At 39.3% G+C, this 17,954-nt stretch overlaps 1 protein-coding gene and 1 pseudogene across 15 annotated transcripts in view; one reads left to right on the top strand and one right to left on the bottom strand.

The window, feature by feature from the left end:
• LDAH (lipid droplet associated hydrolase) overlaps positions 1 to 17,954 on the top strand; it is a 101,386-nt gene that overhangs the window by 5,512 nt on the left and 77,920 nt on the right. For all 15 annotated transcript variants that reach the window (XM_069582656.1, XM_069582653.1, XM_069582654.1 and 12 more), the window contains exon 3: positions 9,819 to 9,962. In XM_069582656.1, coding sequence (XP_069438757.1) covers positions 9,819 to 9,962 — 144 coding nt within the window. The remainder of the gene's footprint in view (positions 1 to 9,818; positions 9,963 to 17,954) is intronic.
• LOC138436695 (L-lactate dehydrogenase B chain pseudogene) lies at positions 12,517 to 13,519 on the bottom strand (annotated as a pseudogene).

Here is a 17,954-nt window from a genome sequence, read left to right as displayed (position 1 = left end):
TGGCTTATTTCCCTGTTTTCGGTAGACCACACCTGCTAGGAACTTCCTGAGAAGAGGTTCATGGGAATTCATCTTTTAAAGGTCTAGCATGTCAGAAAATGTCTTAGAGTTAGAGATGGTAGTTTCCTTAGAACTTGGAGTAAATTTTCATTGTCTTCCAGGGTTTGGACTGTTTTTGAGAAGTCTTGGTATTTTTCTGATACCTTTTTTTACCTTTTATGTGTGAAGTTCTTCCCCTCTGCTGGGAAAAAATACTTTAGATCTTTTCTTTGTTCCAAGGTTCTGAAATTTTACAATCAAGCCCCAAGGTGTGGGTGTTTTTCATGCATTGTATTTGGATTTTGGTGGACCTTTTTAAACCAGAAATTTTACTTCAATTCTCAAACCTCTGTGTTTTTTCTTTTTTTAATAGTCTTCTGTTTCATGTTTTGTCGGTGCATAACCTTTTTTTTTTTGGCTTCTTGCATTATTAGTTGTTGCTGCATTCTGTTTTCTGTTTCCACTAGTGTTCATGTTTTTTCTCAAATGTTTGATAATCCTTGACTACCCTTTCATTTTTAAGAGGAAGACATAAACAGTTGATTGGAAGTTTGTATTCAGCGGTGGGGCTTATCCACAGATGGCCAACTATCCTAGTCTGAGGGGTTTTCTAGGACACACCACTTTCAGTACTAAAACCATGACAACAGGCTGGGCAAAATAGAATGGTTGGTCACCGTATGTTATCCTCTCCTTAAGGTAATTTGATAGGGACCTAGCTTTCACTGGAGGATTTGTAGCTTTCAGTATCTGTACCTGTTTTTTGAATTGTTCACTTTTCCCAGGAAGGACTCTTCCTAGAATCCCATTTGAGGCACGGATGCCTGGCTGCTGGTGTTAGAGCTGAACAAGGGAAAAGAGGTTGGGATTTCAGTGTTTCTTCTCAGTAGAATGCTTTTGTTCTCAGCTGGGCTATGATTTCTGATCCAGAATCTCTCTTTGGTTTAACCTTTTCTGAAAATAAACTTCTAGTGTTCTGCCACAATGTAACAGTCTTTTTGAAAAGCAGTTTGTCAGCTTTCTATTAAAATTAAAAATACATTTACTTTGCCTGTAGTGAGGGACAGTTTGAAATTATAGGCATAAGAAGTGTTCTTTCAATGAAGCAGAGATTTGGAAAGCCATGGTAGAGTGTAGGATTGAGAAAATAATTAGAAATATTGTCTTGGACTTTAGAAGGTATATCTTTCTGAGGCTAGAATGAAGGAGGTGAAGTTGGTTACTGAAATGGAAAAGTGTGAAGGCGTGTTCAGAGGAAATAAAGTAGTTCCTGCCTTTTGACCTCTGTTTTCTCTGTTAAGAGTTGAGGTGCTCTGTGGGGAGTAAGGATGGCAGAGGGTGATTGTGGCCTTGAGGAAAGTGGTCAGTATTAAAAATAGCAAATATGCAGGATGAGAGGAATTATTGACCAAAAACAAGTAGGTAGATTTTGAGTAGGGCTGTGATCAAATATACTCCCACAGGTATATTGGGAGTGAAGTCTAAAAGGGCCGAAGGTTGAACTGGAAAATGGCTATCAGAGTTGGGATGCTTTGAATGTAAACCATTTCTGGGTAATGGAGAGACACAGACCTGTGATTCTTAAAATTCTCAGAACCAACAGTATCATCTAATAACTTGTTAAAAATGCAAACTTGGGGGCCCTGTCTTAAACCTAATGAACCAGAAACTCTGGGAGTGGGGCAATCCTTAAGAAGTCCTCTAGTGGATTTTTTAAATTTAATTTTTAGTTGGAGGATAATTGCTTTACAATATTGTGATGGTTTCTGCCATATATCAGCATGAATCAGCCACAGGTATACGTATGTATTCTCCCTCTTAAACCTCCCTCTCACCTCCCTCCCCACCCTACCCCTCTAGGTTGTCACAGAGCATCAGCTTTTAGTTTATGCACACCACTAGTCTAGGCTGTGGCTACTTGAATTGGTTGCTTAAGTCGGATATAGGTGAAATTCTTTGGATGTGGTCAGATTAATGAATTATGAGACAAAGGTCTTGGCTCAGTCTACCAAGATTTTGAAATCACTTAAGTCTATGGAATGACAAGTGAAACTGACATTTCTTTTAAGGGTCAGGGTTTTCAGGGAATGTGTAAGAGTGACTAAAAAGTTGATGGATGGCAGTAGATGGCTTCAACCTTAGAGGAAGAGAGGTTGTTTCAGTAGGATGAACTAGTAATGGGGAAATAGCTTACGCTATACTTACCCACTCAGAGATGTTCATTCACTCACTCATTGGTATGAGATGCCAGGAATACTGTGTTGCAAAAGCCTTTGCTGTTATTGAGGCATAGGAAGTGTTAGAGAATGGTGAGGTCTCTACTACACATGGACATCACCAGATGGTCTGTACTGAAATCAGATTGATTATATTCTTTGCAGCCAGAGATGGAAAAGCTCTATACAGTCAGCAAAAACAAGACCAGGAGCTGGCTGTGGCTCAGATCATGAATTCCGTATTGCCAAATTCAGACTTAAATTGAAGAAAGTAGGGAAAACCATTAGACCATTCAGGTATGACCTAAATCAAATTCCTTACAATTATACAGTGGAAGTGACAAATAGATTCAAGGGATTAAATCTGATAGACAGAGGGCCTGAAGAACTATGGACAGAAGTTCATGACATTGTACAGGAGGCAGGGATCAAGACCATCTCCAAGAAAAAGAAATGCAACAAGGCAAAATGGTTGTCTGAGAAGACCTTACGAATAACTGAGAAAAGAAGAGAAGCTAAAGGCAAAGGAGAAAAGGAAAGATATACCCATCTGAATACAGAGTTCCAAAGACTAGCAAGGAAGATAAGAAAGTCTTCCTCAGTGATCAGTGCAAAGAAATAGAGGAAAACAATAGAATGGGAAAGACTAGAGATCTCCTCAAGAAAATTAGAGATACCAAGGGAACATTTCATGCAAAGATGGGCACAATAAAGGACAGAAATGGTATAGACTTAAAAGAAGCAGAAGATATTAAGAAGAGGTGGCAAGAATACACAGAAGAACTATCCAAAAAAATCTTCATGACCCAGATAACCACAATGGTGTGATCACTCACCTAGAGTGAGACATCCTGGAATGAGAAGTCCAGTGGGCCTTAGGAGACATCACTACAAACAAAGCTAGTAGAGGTGATGGAATTCCAGTTGAGCTATTTCAAATCCTAAAAGATGACACTGTGAAAGTGCTGTACTCAATATGCCAGCAAATTTGGAAAACTCAGCAGTGGCTACAGGACTGGAAAAGGTTAGTTTTTTTTTTTTTTTTATTCCAATCTCAAAGAAAGGCAATGCTAAAGAATGTTCAAACTACCACACAATTACACTCATTTCACACACTAATAAATTAATGCTCAAAATTCTCTAAGCCAGGCTTCAACAGTATGTGAACTGTGAACTTCCAGATGTTCAAGCTGGTTTTAGAAAAGGCAGAGGAACCAGAGATCAAATTGGCAACATCCATTGGATCATCAAAAAAAAAGAGAGTTCCAGAAAAGCATCTATTTCTGCTTTATTGACTATGCCAAAGCCTTTTATTGTGTGGATCACAATAGACTGTGGAAAATTCTGAAAGAGATGGGAATACCAGGCCACCTGACCTGCCTCTTGAGAAACCTGTGTGCAGGTCAGGAAGCAACAATTAGAACTGGACACGCAACAAGAGACTGGTTCCAAATAGAGAAAGGTGTACGTCAAGGCTGTATACTGTCACCCTGCTTATTTAACTTCTATGCAGAGTACATTATGAGAAATGCTGGGCTGGAGGAAGCACAAACTGAAATCAAGATTGCCGGGAGAATTATCAATAACCTCAGATATGCAGATGACACCACCCTTATGGCAGAAAGTGAAGAACTAAAGAGCCTCTTGATGAAAGTGGAAGAGGAGAGTGAAAAAGTTGGCTTAAAGCTCAACATTCAGAAAACGAAGATCATGGCATCTGGTCCCATCACTTAATGGCAAATAGATGGGGAAACAGTGGAAACAGTTACAGACTTTTTTTGGGAGGGCTCCAAAATCACTGCAGATGGTAACTGCAGCCATGAAATTAAAAGACACTTATTCCTTGGAAGAAAAGTTATGACCAACCTAGACAGCATATTCAAAAGCATAGATATTACTTTGCCAACAAAGGTCCGTCTAGTCAAGGCTTTTCCAGTGGTCATGTGTGGATGTGAGAGTTGGACTATAAAGAAAGCTGAGCACTGAAGAATTGATGCCTTTGAACTGTGGTGTTGGAGAAGACTCTTGAGAGTCCCTTGGACTGCAAGGAGATCCAAACAGTCCATCTTAAAGGAAATCAGTCCTGAATATTCATTGGAAGGACTGATGTTGAAGCTGAAACTCCAGTACTTTGGCCAGCTGATGTGAAGAACTGACTGATTGGAAAAGACCCTGATGCTGGGAAAGATTGAGGGCAGGAGGAGAAGGGTACAACAGAAGATGAGATGGTTGGATGGCATCACCAACTCAACGGACATGAGTTTGAGTAAACTCTGAGAGTTGGTGATGGACAGGGAGGCCTGGCGTGCTACAGTCCATGGGGTTGCAAAGAGTCAGACACGACTGAATGACTGAACTGAACTGAGAGGAAGAGAGGCCGTTTAGAGAGAGCCAGGTTTAAGATACGGTGAAAAGATAGAAGGAGCATTCATTGAAGACACTGTGGAGAAAGGGAAGCCTAAAACATTTGTTTCTTAATCGTCTCATTTGTTTTCTAGTGCTTTGATCATTTTCAGATCATTTCATTTCCTGGTGTTCTTTTATATTTGCCCTTCTATTCTCCTTTCCACCTTTGGCCCTTTTCCTTGGACTTTGTGCAGGCTGTAGACTGGTGCTGCTCTTTAGTTTGTGGAGTTCAGAATTGTATTTTATCTGGGGGCTAAGTCTGTTTGTACTGTGGGGAAAATTAGGATGACAGTTTTTCAAAGATTGTTAAGCCTCTATAGACCTCATGTTTAGTCCATCTCAGATAGACTGACATAAACCTTTTATTTTGAATCACTTTGCTTACACACATAGCAAAATTTGTCCATGACTTTTATGTTAGTAATGATGATAATCAGGAATTTTTTATTGGAATCCACAGACTGAGGAGCTTTTAATTTAGTTTCATCTTTTCCAATGAACTTTTGTTGTAGAATTTCTGCTACTAACATACTTAGACTTTAAGTAGTGAAATAAGCAAAAGGAGACAGTGTGGGTGTTCACATAGAATGTATTGAATCATTATAGTTCTCAAGTGGTCATATGGGGATAGTGGAATCATGTGGCATGTTCTGTGTTGTGAGTACAGACTGAAGTTGGAGAAGACAAGACTTTATGGACAACTCAAAGCCCAAAGTTCTGTCCACATGACAACGTTCTCTAGATGCTGTGCCACATTAACTTGATATATGGTGGGTTTTGTCCCCTACAAGGTTAACTGTTAATAGAAGGCATAAATCTACAATTGCAGTGTTAAGTGCTAAGGGTTTTTTGGCAATTGGAGTCTAGAGATAATCACCACAGCCTCTGTTATATGTTGCTCAGGCATTTCACTGTATATGTTCACATTTTGATATCGTTTGATAAAATTTATGACTTTCATTTCTGTATTGGAATGATTTTGAGCATTCTTACACCTGGAGATGGATACACATGCACACACACACACAGAGACACACACACACACACATATATATATCTGATTTTAGTTGTATAAACAAGACCCTTTTAATTTTCTCTGTGGTTTCCTAACCAGGAAGTTTAGTTCATGGTTCATAAAATGTAACATAAGCCATAATATTTAAGTGGTGAAGTATGCAATGACATTTAAACATTTTGCATTGTATTTTCTACCTCCATCTCTAAGTTAGATCTTTGTGTTACTGGCCATTGTGTACCCTTTAGGAGCCAAGTTCTTTATTGCTTGAGGGCCTTTGCACCTATTCCTACATCCTAGTATTCTTTTCCTCAAATCTTTGCATGGTGAATTTCTTCTCATATTTTGTGTTTTAGCTAAATGCCACCTCCTCAGACATTTTTCTCAGGCCATCCTAATCTCCTCTGTCATATGATCCCATTTATTCCTTCATAGAAGTTATCATACTCTTGAGCTGTCTATTTTCCTGCTTACTTATATGAATATATTTGCCTACTAGAATATAAAGTACAAAAAATAACTAGGAAAGAATATACAAAAAAGCGCTATGTACTGAATAGAATGAATGGACATAGAGTGGCTGGCATTTTCACTTACTTGCTGGAGATAAAATAGTAAGTCAGAAAGATTAAGGGGATTTGCTTAAGATTTTACAGTCATTAAGGGAAAGAACTCAGACTTAAACCTGGAGATAGGGAGAAAAAATTGTTTTCTAGTAGTTCCATTATTAGTACTCTTTCATTCTGGTGTTATCTATCCCATTATTGCGACTATTGTGTCTAAATCATGTAGTTGTATCTTTGGATTTTCTTTAAAGTTAAACCAGTTTAACATTCTCTACATCCTAAAGTTACAGAATGCTGCATGTTAATCTATTTGACTTAGAAAATTTAAAAAGTAATAATAATTGTAGTAATAATAGTAGTAGTAATAAAAATAATAATGACTGTCCATTCATTACCCTTAATGATAATGTCAGCTGCTTTATAGAGCTGTTGTGAGATTAACTAAAACAAGGTATGCAGAAGATCCTAGACTAGGTAATTTTATGTTCTTTTTAAAAATCAGTATTATTATTTCTTCTGTGTGTTCTTTCAATTTTCAGATATTTATTTATCTAAGCATTTATCATCTGTGTGATAGATAACACCAGTAACACCTTGGGCAAGCTATTTAACCTCTCAACTTCAGTTGCCTAATCCCATAACATTGAAATAATAATAGCACTAAATGAGTTAATATATGTAAAACCCTGAAATATTGCCTGCCATGTAAAAAGTTATAGCACTTTAAAATGTTGATTATTATTGTCTTGCCCTGTGAAGAAACCTATAAAGCTTTGCTTTGTTTGTTTGTTGGTTGGTTTATTTAAGACTTTTTTGATGTGGACCATTTTGAAAGTCTTTATTGAATTTGTTACAATACTACTTCTGTTTTATATTTTGATTTTTTTGGCTGCAAGGCATGTGGGATCTTAGCTCCCTGACCAGGGGTTGAACTTGTAGCCTCTGTATTAAGTGGTTAAGTCTTAACTACTGGACCGTCAGGGAAGTCCAAAACTTTGTTTTCTGAAAGACATAAAATTTTTGAATATTATACATGACACTTCTAGAAGGTTATACTCAGTAATGTCGAAAATATAAAATATTTCTGTTTGTATATAAATGAGATAAAATTCAATCAGAATTCCAAGAAGAGTTTTAACAATTTAAACTGGTGAAAACAATTCTAAGGACCTACCAGTTACTGAAACATTAAAAAAAAAAAAAAACACCCAATGTGGTAATCAAGACAATATGGTGCTGGCAGAGAAGAAAGTGAAAAAATAAGTGAAATTATTTGAAATTAGAATTAGCTAGTGAATGTAATATTAAAATGCAGAAATATCACTTTGCTGACAAAGGTCTTTCTAGTCAAAGCTATGGTTTTTCCAATAGTCATGTGTGGATGTTGAGTTGGATCATAAAGAAAGCTGAGCACTGAAGAGCGATGCTTTTGAACTGTGGTGTTGGAGAAGACTCTTGAGAGCCCCTTGGACTGCAAGGAGGTTCAACCAGTCCATCCTAAAGGAAATCAGTCCTGAATATTCATTGGAAGGACTGATGCTGAAGCTGAAACTCCAATACTTTGGTCACCTGATGCAAAGAACTGACTCATTGGAAAAGACCTTGATGCTGGGAAAGATTGAAGGCAGGAGGAAAAGGGGATTACAGAGGGAGAGATGGTTGGATGGCATCACCGACTCTATGGACATAAGTTTGAGCAAGCTCCAAGAGTTGTGAGGTACAGGGAGCCTGGCGTGCTATGGGGTCGCAAGAGTCAGACATGACTGAACAACTGTACTGACTCACTGAATGAATGTAAGAATTCAGCATTGGATCAGAAGACATTTCAAATCTATGTAGAAGGAATGAGTTATGTAATAAATGGTCTTGGGACACTGCCATTAACTTGGAAAGAAGTTGGATTGCTACTTTGTACTTTACATTCAAAAATATTCCAACCTTACTGAAGATTTAAACATAAAACAAGAATAAAACATGAAACAGTGTCATCACATCCAACACTGATGTTACAATAACTCTGTTCGGATACACCCCTCTTCCCTTCTTTCTCCTCTTGCTGCACAGCAGACAGTTAATCAGCTGACCAAAGAGCACAAAGATGACACTAGCACCATCACAAAAAGGAATCTGGACCTTGAGTCACTAGGTCAGAGTGCAACAGTAGCCATGATAAGGCCATCATATGTTACTATCATGGCTGGACACTGATGATGAATTTGCATACCTAACATACAGCAAACAATGTATTGAGCAGTGTTTAAGTACTTTACACATTTTAGTTCATTTTGTTCTCACATGAGGTAGTATGCTTCTTATCCTCATTTTATGGGCGAGGACACCAAGGCCCAGAGAGGTTAAATAACTTGCCAAAGGTCATAGAGTTGGCCAGTGGCAAAGCCAGGATACCATCGCAGGTAATCTGGCTCCAGAGTCTATACCCTTAAACACTTTGCTATACTGCTTAGTGTAGGAAACTAAAACATATAGATAATGAAGAAGAAACCAGTAAAATTTGACAAGGATGACAGAGGTTACATCAGTGCAGCAAAACCCTGTCATATAATCACAAAGAGGAGAAAACCTAGTAGCATGAAGAAATAGATACATTGAGAGGACAAACAGATATTGATGGAAACAGTCTAGTATTTACAAAGGCATCGTACAGATGATGACTGTAAGATGAAAACCCCATTTCACTCTTTTGCCCCTAAAGATGTATCAGATCTACTGTTTTTTTTTAAATTACTTATTCTGTTTCTTTATAGCAAACCCATGTCAAAAATACGTTCTGTACATACACAAGAAAAATCTATGTATATTAGTTGGTGGTTTTTTCCTCCAGAGATCAAATCATACATCTCTTTACAATATAAGTACTTGTGATAAAAGACCAGAAAACACTTAGTAGACTCTTTAACATTCTCATTGTGAATGATTCTGACACTGATTGATTTTTATGTAGCTTGGTAACTGCTCACAGGCAAATGTTGAAGGGGCTTACAGGGAGTATTAATGATTTTAGGCAATGCAAAGACACTCAAAGGTGTTTAAGTAGGGTGCTGCTCTGATTCGATTTGAGGTTTGGAGAAATCTATCCAAGTACCCTGAAGCATAGATTCCAGGGGGACAAGAGTAGATAGAAGAGCCTTTAGGAGGCTGTCATGGGAAACACAGTGAGAAGTGGTAACACTAACGGAATTGGACAAAATTGAGGTGTATTTTGGAAGCAAAGTCAACAGGACCTCTTGGTGAATTGGATGTCACGAGCAGGGAGGAACCAAGAAAGACTTGTGCTATTAGGACTTGGTTTATGATTGGTGGTTCCACTTATTAAGTAGAGGAACATGGAGGATGAGTTTATTTGAAGCCACTGGAGAACAGAGCAGTAGGAGAAATTTTCTAAATGATAATTCCCAGACTTAAGGTATAAAGGATATGAAAATTGAGTTGTACAGGTAATTGTTACTAAATTTGTATAGGAAAGTATAAGGAGATACCTTTCTTTCTCAGTCTGTACTTTGTCTTGTGTAAGTTTCTTATTTTGGTTAATCTAAAAGTCTGTGTTTCTTTTCATAGGTAACCCAGGTTTTTCTCCCCTTTATGTGCCATTTGCAAAGGCTCTGTATTCTACAACAAAAAGACGCTTTCCAGTTTGGATTATCAGTCATGCTGGACATGCCTTAGCCCCCAGAGGCAAGAAGGTTCTTAAAAGCTCAGAAGGTATGTCTTTGTTAACATTTGCTTTCTTTTACGGTGAATGGGTGTTCATATTTCTAGAAAGCCTGCTGGGGTTAAGAGTTAAACCAGTGGAAACCTCTGCTTGTGGCATTACACCCATGATGCCACATTCCAGTAATTTTAGGATTTTGGGGGTCATTTTAATTATTCTGCAGGTAATTTTTTTAAAGTTTAGGCAAAGTAAACAGTTTGTCTAGGACTTACCATCTCTGTTTACCAACTAGTAATCAGCTATATATTTATTAGTCATGTACTGTAGTTGCAAGATTGTATTAAGAGGAATGGGGAAGTGTTACAAGACATGGTCCTTAGCCATGGTTCTTGCTCTAGAGAAGCTCTCATTCCCACATTTGGAGAGTGACTAAGTGATATTCCCTGGCCTGTGATCATGTGGATACTTAAAGGGTAAACAAAGGAGAGAGTAAAAATTTTAACAGTTGAGTAGAATTGGAATTTGAAGGGTGGAGGTAGGTGCAGAGGTGTAACAGGCAGAAGGATTAACATGGGGGCAGGAAGAGAGATTCAGTAGCTACTTGAGGGCTGAGTAGGGCCAGATTCGGAGGAGCCTTGAAAGCTGAGGGTAGACCTGTGTGGTAGATTGCTGGAAGCCTTAAATGGAGGAAGTAGATCAGAGAGCTACAAATTACCTGCTTTTAATTCATGAGTATTCTAGCATGTTCACTCTTCTAAAAAAAAAAAAATGAGTAGAAACCGGATAAACACTTTCTCTGTGGGCATTCCCTAAGGGTGTGTGTGTGCACTCCGTCATTGCGAACCCAGGGACTGTATATAGCAAGCCAGGCCTCTCTGGCCACAGAAATTTTCAGGCAGGAATACTGGAGTAGATAACCATTTCCTTCGCCAGGAGATCTTCCCCACTCAGGGATTGAACCCACATCTCCTGCATTGCCAGGCAGATTCTTCTGAGCTACCTGGGAAGCCTATTCCTAAGGGTACCACTTTGTTAATCTCAACTGGGAGAGAGGTGGTCTGGCTTCATTGCCTAGTTTGCCCCTGTTTCTGGTATGCTTCTTCTATGGTGTGAGCATCTTTTTGTACTTATCAAGCATCTAATGATAGAGGAAACCATGTGTGGTAGGGGAGGGATGAAGGGATAGGTGATATGGGAACTCTCTGGGCTAACCTGCTTAAATTTTCTACAACTCTAAACCATTTAAAAAATAAAATCTCTTAAACAAATACTAGAGTTTTTAAATTATTTAATATTTGCATTATAGTTTTTTCATTGTATTAGTTCAGACTCCCATAACAAAACCCATAAACTTAGGTAGCTTAAATAGCAGGAGTTTATTTTCTCATAGTCTGGAGACTGTAAGTCCAAAATTAGAGTTTCAGCATAACTGTGGTCTAATGAGAGCCCTCTTCCTGGCTTTCAGGTGACCACCTTCTCTTTTTGTCCTCACATGACAGAGGGGCAGGAAGAGAGGGAGAGAGTGTGAGAGGAAGGATGAGAAAGCAAGAGTGAGAGCAAGCCAACAAGCTCTCTGGTATCTCTTCTAATACGAGCACCAATCCCTTCATGAGGGCCCCACCCTCGTAACCTCCTCTAACCCTAGTTACCTCCCAAAGTCCCCATTTCCAAACACCATCACACTGTGGGCATGCAGTTGTTCAGCACAAAAATTTCAGGGGACACAAATACTCAGTCTACACAGTCATGAATGGGAATGTTATGTATCCACATATTAATTCGATCACAAGTATTGGTCAGGGTATATATATAACATTATACCAAAGCAATAGCAGAACATAAAAATTATCTCTTAAAACATTTTTACTAAATATTTGTCCAAGTTTTAGTAGCTACTCTTCAGTCCATCCTCAGAAGTATTACCTTATAGGTGTTAGAAGCAGGCCCTTTGAAGTCTCACTCCTGTTGAGTAGCAAAGGATAAGTTTCTCTTATAAGTGGAAATTCTTTCCACATTCATGAATATCTGCAGGCATGCTAAATTGTTTTTATTTGAAGAAGTGGGTGACAGTTAAGAGGTCATATTTTTATCCACGTCCTGTTTTTGGCTTTTAACTGATACATATGGTCAAGATACAAGGTAGTTATTGTAAAATTTGAGAAACAAAATTACCCTTGTGCATACAGAGTAGATACTCTGGTTCTGTAGTTAGTGTGGAATTTGGTTCTCTTTTCTTTATTCATAGATCAAACTATTCATGGGTCATCTCACTGTGAACATCACAACTCCCTGACTCTTGACCTCTCCTCTGAATTCCTACATTTCATAGTATAGATCAGCTTCCTGAAATGTTAGTCTTCCAGAATACTGTGTTAATTTTAAATTGACTTTAGCATCAGATGCCAACTCTTCCCCCCCACCCCCCGCCCACCCCCACCGCGCTACACTAGTTTATTTTATTTGTTCAAGAACTCGTCTTGCAAGCATGGGCTTTGATTCTGGGAGTCCAGATTCACATACTTAGGAAGATAAAAGCAAACTGTGTTCCATGTACATGGGTGAAAACTAAAGGCTCATGGTTAATCACACTGCAATTTTAAGTTGCTATAGCCTGGCAGCCAGAAGCCACAGGTCCTTTAGGTCCTTCTGGATGCCCGAGAAGGTATCTGCACTTTTCCTGAGTTAGGCAACCTCTTCATCCTTCAGCTTCTGGTTGATATCACTGGTTAACTCCCGAGCGTTCAGGATACATGGAAGACTCAGGAACACTTCATTCTCAGAGGCATACATCCCCTTCACAGTTGTTGACACCAATTGAATCCTAGATAGACTTTTCATCATGGATTCAATAAGATCAGCCACACTTAATCGAATAGCCCAGATGATGTCGCCTTTGAGCTTGATGACTTATAGGCACTTTCAACCACCATCTTATGCACTTCCTTCCAATTTTTGCTGTGATTATCTGTTCCCATTTCTGGATTCAGTTCCTGGAGAGAAATGCCTGCCACATTTACTTCACTCCACACAGCCACACTTGAGTCATCATGTTCTCCTAGAATCCATCCATGGCAGCTGCTGGGATGAATGCCAAGTTTTTCAGCCATAAAATAGTGAAGTCTAGCAGAATCCAGATTACATCCACTGCCAACCACACAGTGTTTGGGTAATCCACTTAGTTTCCAGGTAACATACATGAGAATATCCACTGGGTTGGAACCACCAGTCAGGACTGTACTTGATGATCTGAGGAATGATGAACTTAAAGACATTAATGTTCCTTTGCAGTAGATTCAGATGACTCTCTCCCTGTTGCTGGCGAACTCCTGCAGTTACCGCCGCAATCTTGAAATTGGCAGTGACAGAGTAATCTTTGTCTGCCACAGTTTTTGGTGTCTGAAGGAATAAGCTTCTGTGCTGCAAGTGCAGCATTTCTCCTTTGAGTTTATCTTCCAAAACACCCACAAGAGCAAGCTTATCAGAGACTTTCCCATAATGCTAATGCCACATGCAATACCAACTTGTCCAACACCCACCACAGTAATTTATTGTTTGGGACTGTTGCCTCTTCTGCAGCTGGTGGCAGTTTTTCTTTAAGGGCTGACATTGTGCCCTGGGAAAAGAAAGTTCTCCAGATGGCTGTCAGGATCACAGAAGAAGATAAAGTCAGAAGCCTACGTTTCCTAGGGTGCAGGATCTGCAAGGAAGGAGGAGGAGGCAGCCTAGGCTGCCTCCTCGAGCTTCCTCTACTGTGATTCCAACTCTGTTTAAAAATAATTGTATTTACTTATTTTGGCTGTGCTGGGCCTTCTTCATTGCCGCTCAGGCTTTTCTCTAGTTGCAGTGCACGGGCTTCTGATTATGGCAGGTGGCTCTTGTTGCAGACCACAGGCTCTAGGATACAAGGGCTCAGTAGTTGTAGCTCCCTGGCTCTAGAGCACAGGCTCAGCAGTTGTGGCGCACAGGCTTAGTTGCTCTGCGTCATGTGGGATCTTCTTGGATCAGGGATTGAACTGTATCTCACACATTGGCAGGTAGATTCTTTACCACTGAGGCACCACGGAAGCCAGATGCCAACCCTTGAGAGTGCACTCTGAGATTTCTTTTTTCCTAATTCCATTTACTCATTAAATCTTTTGAGTACCTGCCTTTGAGTATCTTTGAGCCTGCCTCTTTGCTAGCACCTACAGAAAAATACCTTTGTGCTTAATGTACTTTATATTTTTAGTATTAGTATTATCTCACCACCCAGGCTCCCTTTTTAAAGCATTACCTGTAAGATTACCCTTATCTTGGCTAATGTCCTCCTCTCTTCAAAAACAGTTTCCACACTCAGTAGTGATCAGGTCCTTGATAAGCAAGAACATCCAGACTGTTTCAGCTCTTCAGTTGCTCAGATTTCTTCTATTACCGTTTTCACCTACTTTATATTTTTTATTTCCCTAATCATGTTCTGTTTAGAATGATAAATATATAGATTAAATGTAGTCCCTCTATTCCTTCAAAAATTCTAATTGCATTTTTTTCATAGGAACAGAAAAAAATCCTAAAATTTGTATGGAGCCACAAATGATACCAAATAGGCAAAATAATCTGGAGGAAGAGGATTGAAGTTCAGGTTCAAAGTTAAAGTATCACACTCCCTGATTTCAAGCTATATTATAAAGCTAGTGGTCAAAACAGTGTGGCGGTGTCATAAGAACAGAGAGCCCAGGAAAAAACCATGAATAAAGGCTCAACTAATCTTTGACAGGGGCACCAGGAACACACAATGGGAAAAGGATGGTATCTTCAATAAATGGTATTGGGAAAACTGGATATCCACATACAAAAGAATCAAAGAGAACCCGTATCTTACACCATACACAAAAATGAACTCGAATGGATTAAGTTTAAACCTGAAACCATTAAACTCCTGGAAGAAAATATAGGAGAAAAACTCCTTGACGTTGGTCTTGGCAGTGATTTTTTTGGTTATGACTCAAAAAACATCAGTAACAAAGGCAAAAGTAAACATTTGGGACCGTATCAAACTGAAAAGCACAGGGAATAGTCAACCAAATGAAAAGGCACCTATAAAATGGAAGGAAATATTTACCTATAAAAGTAATTATCTCCTTACCTATAAAAGGTAAGGAGATAATTTCTACAGTATATAAGAAACTAATAAAACTCAATAGCAAAAGCACTGATAACCTTATTTTCAGTTCAGTTCAGTCACTCAGTCGTGTCCAACTCTTTGTGACTCCATGAATCACAGCACACCAGGCCTCCCTGTCCATCACCAACTCCCAGAGTTCACTCAGATTCATGTCCATCGAGTCAGTGATGCCATCCAGCCATCTCATCCTCTGTCGTCCCCTTCTCCTGCCCCCAATCCCTCCCAGAATCAAAGTCTTTTCCAATGAGTCAACTCTTTGCATGAGGTGGCCAAAGTACTGGAGTTTCAGCTTTAGCATCATTCCTTCCAAAGAAATCCCAGGGTTGATCTCCTTCAGAATGGATTGGTTGGATCTGCTTGCAGTCCAAGGGACTCTCAAGAGTCTTCTCCAACACGACAGTTCAAAGGCATCAATTCTTCAGCACTCAGCCTTCTTCACAGTCCAACTCTCACATCCATACATGACCATGGGAAAAACCATAGCCTTGACTAGACGGACCTTAGTCGGCAAAGTAATGTCTCTGCTTTTGAATATGCTGTCTAGGTTGGTCATAACTTTTCTTCCAAGGAGTAAGCGTCTTTTAATTTCATGGCTGCAGTCACCATCGGCAGTGATTTTGGAGCCCCCAAAAATAAAGTCTGGCACTGTTTCCACTGTTTCCCCATCTATTTCCCATGAAGTGATGGGACCGGATGCCATGATCTTCGTTTTCTGAATGTTGAGCTTTGAGCCAACTTTTTCACTCTCCTCTTTCACTTTCATTAAGAGGCTTTTTAGTTCCTCTTCACTTTCTTCCATAAGGGTGGTGTCATCTGCATATCTGAGGTGATTGATATTTCTCCCGGCAATCTTGATTCCAGCTTGTGTTTCTTCCAGTCCAGCGTTTCTCATGATGTACTCTACATATAAGTTAAATAAGCAGGGTGACAATATACAGCCTTGACGTACTCCTTTTCCTATTTGGAACCAGTCTGTTGTTCCATGTCCAGTTCTAACTGTTGCTTCCTGACCTGCATACAGATTTCTCAAGAGGCAGGTTAGGTGTTCTGGTATTTCCATCTCTTTCAGAATTTTCCACAGTTTATTGTGATCCACACAGTCAAAGGCTTTGGCATAGTCAATAAAGCAGAAAGAGATGTTTTTCTGGAACTCTCTTGCTTTTTCCATGATCCAGCGGATGTTGGCAATTTGATCTCTGGCTCCTCTGCCTTTTCTAAAACCAGCTTGAACATCAAGAGGTTCAAACAGGCAAATTTTCCCAGAGAAGACAGACAGATAGCCAACAGGTTTATGAAAAATGCTCAACCTCATCAATCATCAGGGAGATGCAAGCCAAGAGCACAAGGATACATCACATCACACCTGTTAGGATGGCATTTCTCAGAAAGACTAAAGTTAGCAAATCTTGGAGGATGTGGAGAAAAGGTCACTCAAGCAGTTGTCTAGTTTATGCAAGGCTTCGTGGGTAGAGGTGACCTAGTTCTTACCTGTTTTTTTTGCTAGTAGCTGGGTCATTGCAGCTAGCAATATGTTTATTCAAAGTGGAAATCTCATCAGTCAAAAACTTAATGGCAGGCATGTATACTTACTGTGCGAGGTGATGGATGTATTACTTGGTCTAGTTGTGATCATTTCACAGTCTGTATGCGTATTAAGTCATCACCTTGTACACTTTTAACAACAGTAATGTTGTACAACATAACTATATGCAAATTTTGTCAGTCATACTTCAGTAAAGCTGGAAAGAAAAAAAAATAATTGTTGAAGCTGGACCATGGATATATAGAGATCTATTATACTATTCTCTGGACTTGTGCACGTTCGAAAACTTCCACTCTTAAAAAAAGAGAGTTTAAAGAAAGAAAAAGAAATATAGAACCTTAAAGCTGAAAGTGGGTGCTCATGCTCAGTTGCTCAGACATGCCAACTCTTTGCGACCCCATGGACTGTAACCCTCCAGGTGCCTCTGTTTATGGGATTTTCTAGGCAAGAATACTGGAGTGGGTTGTCATTTGTACCTCTGGAGAACCTCCCTGACCCAGGGATCAAATCCACATCTCTTGAGTCCCCTGCATTGGCAGGCAGATTCTTTACCCTTGCGCCACATGGGAAACCCCTAAAACTAAAAGTATCTTCATTAAATTCCATCTTAAACCCTTATTTTTCAAGGAAGGAAAGTAAGGCCCAACAGGGCTAAATGACCTTGTGTTGGTGAATGGTAGAATGGGGACAGGAAGCCAGCACCGCTGATCCTGAGGTCAGTGCTTTTAGTCCTGTGGTATAGCTCATCCCAGGTGGCTGGTGCAGCAAATAGCCCTTCCGCGGTCACAGATTGTATCCTGGTCTGCCATCCTTTTCCTGCTGTGACTTGTAAGGGGGACTGGGTAAATGGAGTATTGATGAGATTATGCAACTCGGCAAATGCTTGCCTAAATCCCTTAAAGTGCAATTTTTCATAGTGTCTTTCTCTTTTTACATGTATGTGTGTATATATTTTTCTGTGAATGCAATTTACTTGCGAGCCTTTTACACTTTGCTTAAATACTAGGGTATGCTTTGAAAGGCAAGTAACTATGGATTACCTAGCAATGAGAGACTTTGTGAAGTGAAATTGAATATATAGATTTCATTGCCTTGATTAAAAACATCTATTTCCACAACTGTCACCTTCAAATGTGACTGAAAGTGAATCAAATGTGTGGTATACACTTGCTTTACCTTGAAATAGTTTAAAAGATACGTATTTCATTGTTCTAAGTTATTTCTTCCTACATACTCAAAGAAAGTTGGGGGTTTATTACAGCAGTTTTTCCTGTCAGGAAATTGATATGTCTGCTTAAAATGTGCTTTGACTATCTTTGTGTTGTGTTGGAACACAGA

The sequence above is a fragment of the Ovis canadensis genome, chromosome 3 (assembly GCF_042477335.2).
Source record: "Ovis canadensis isolate MfBH-ARS-UI-01 breed Bighorn chromosome 3, ARS-UI_OviCan_v2, whole genome shotgun sequence".
NCBI lineage: Eukaryota > Metazoa > Chordata > Mammalia > Artiodactyla > Bovidae > Ovis > Ovis canadensis.
This window is presented reverse-complemented; position numbering and strand designations above follow the sequence as displayed.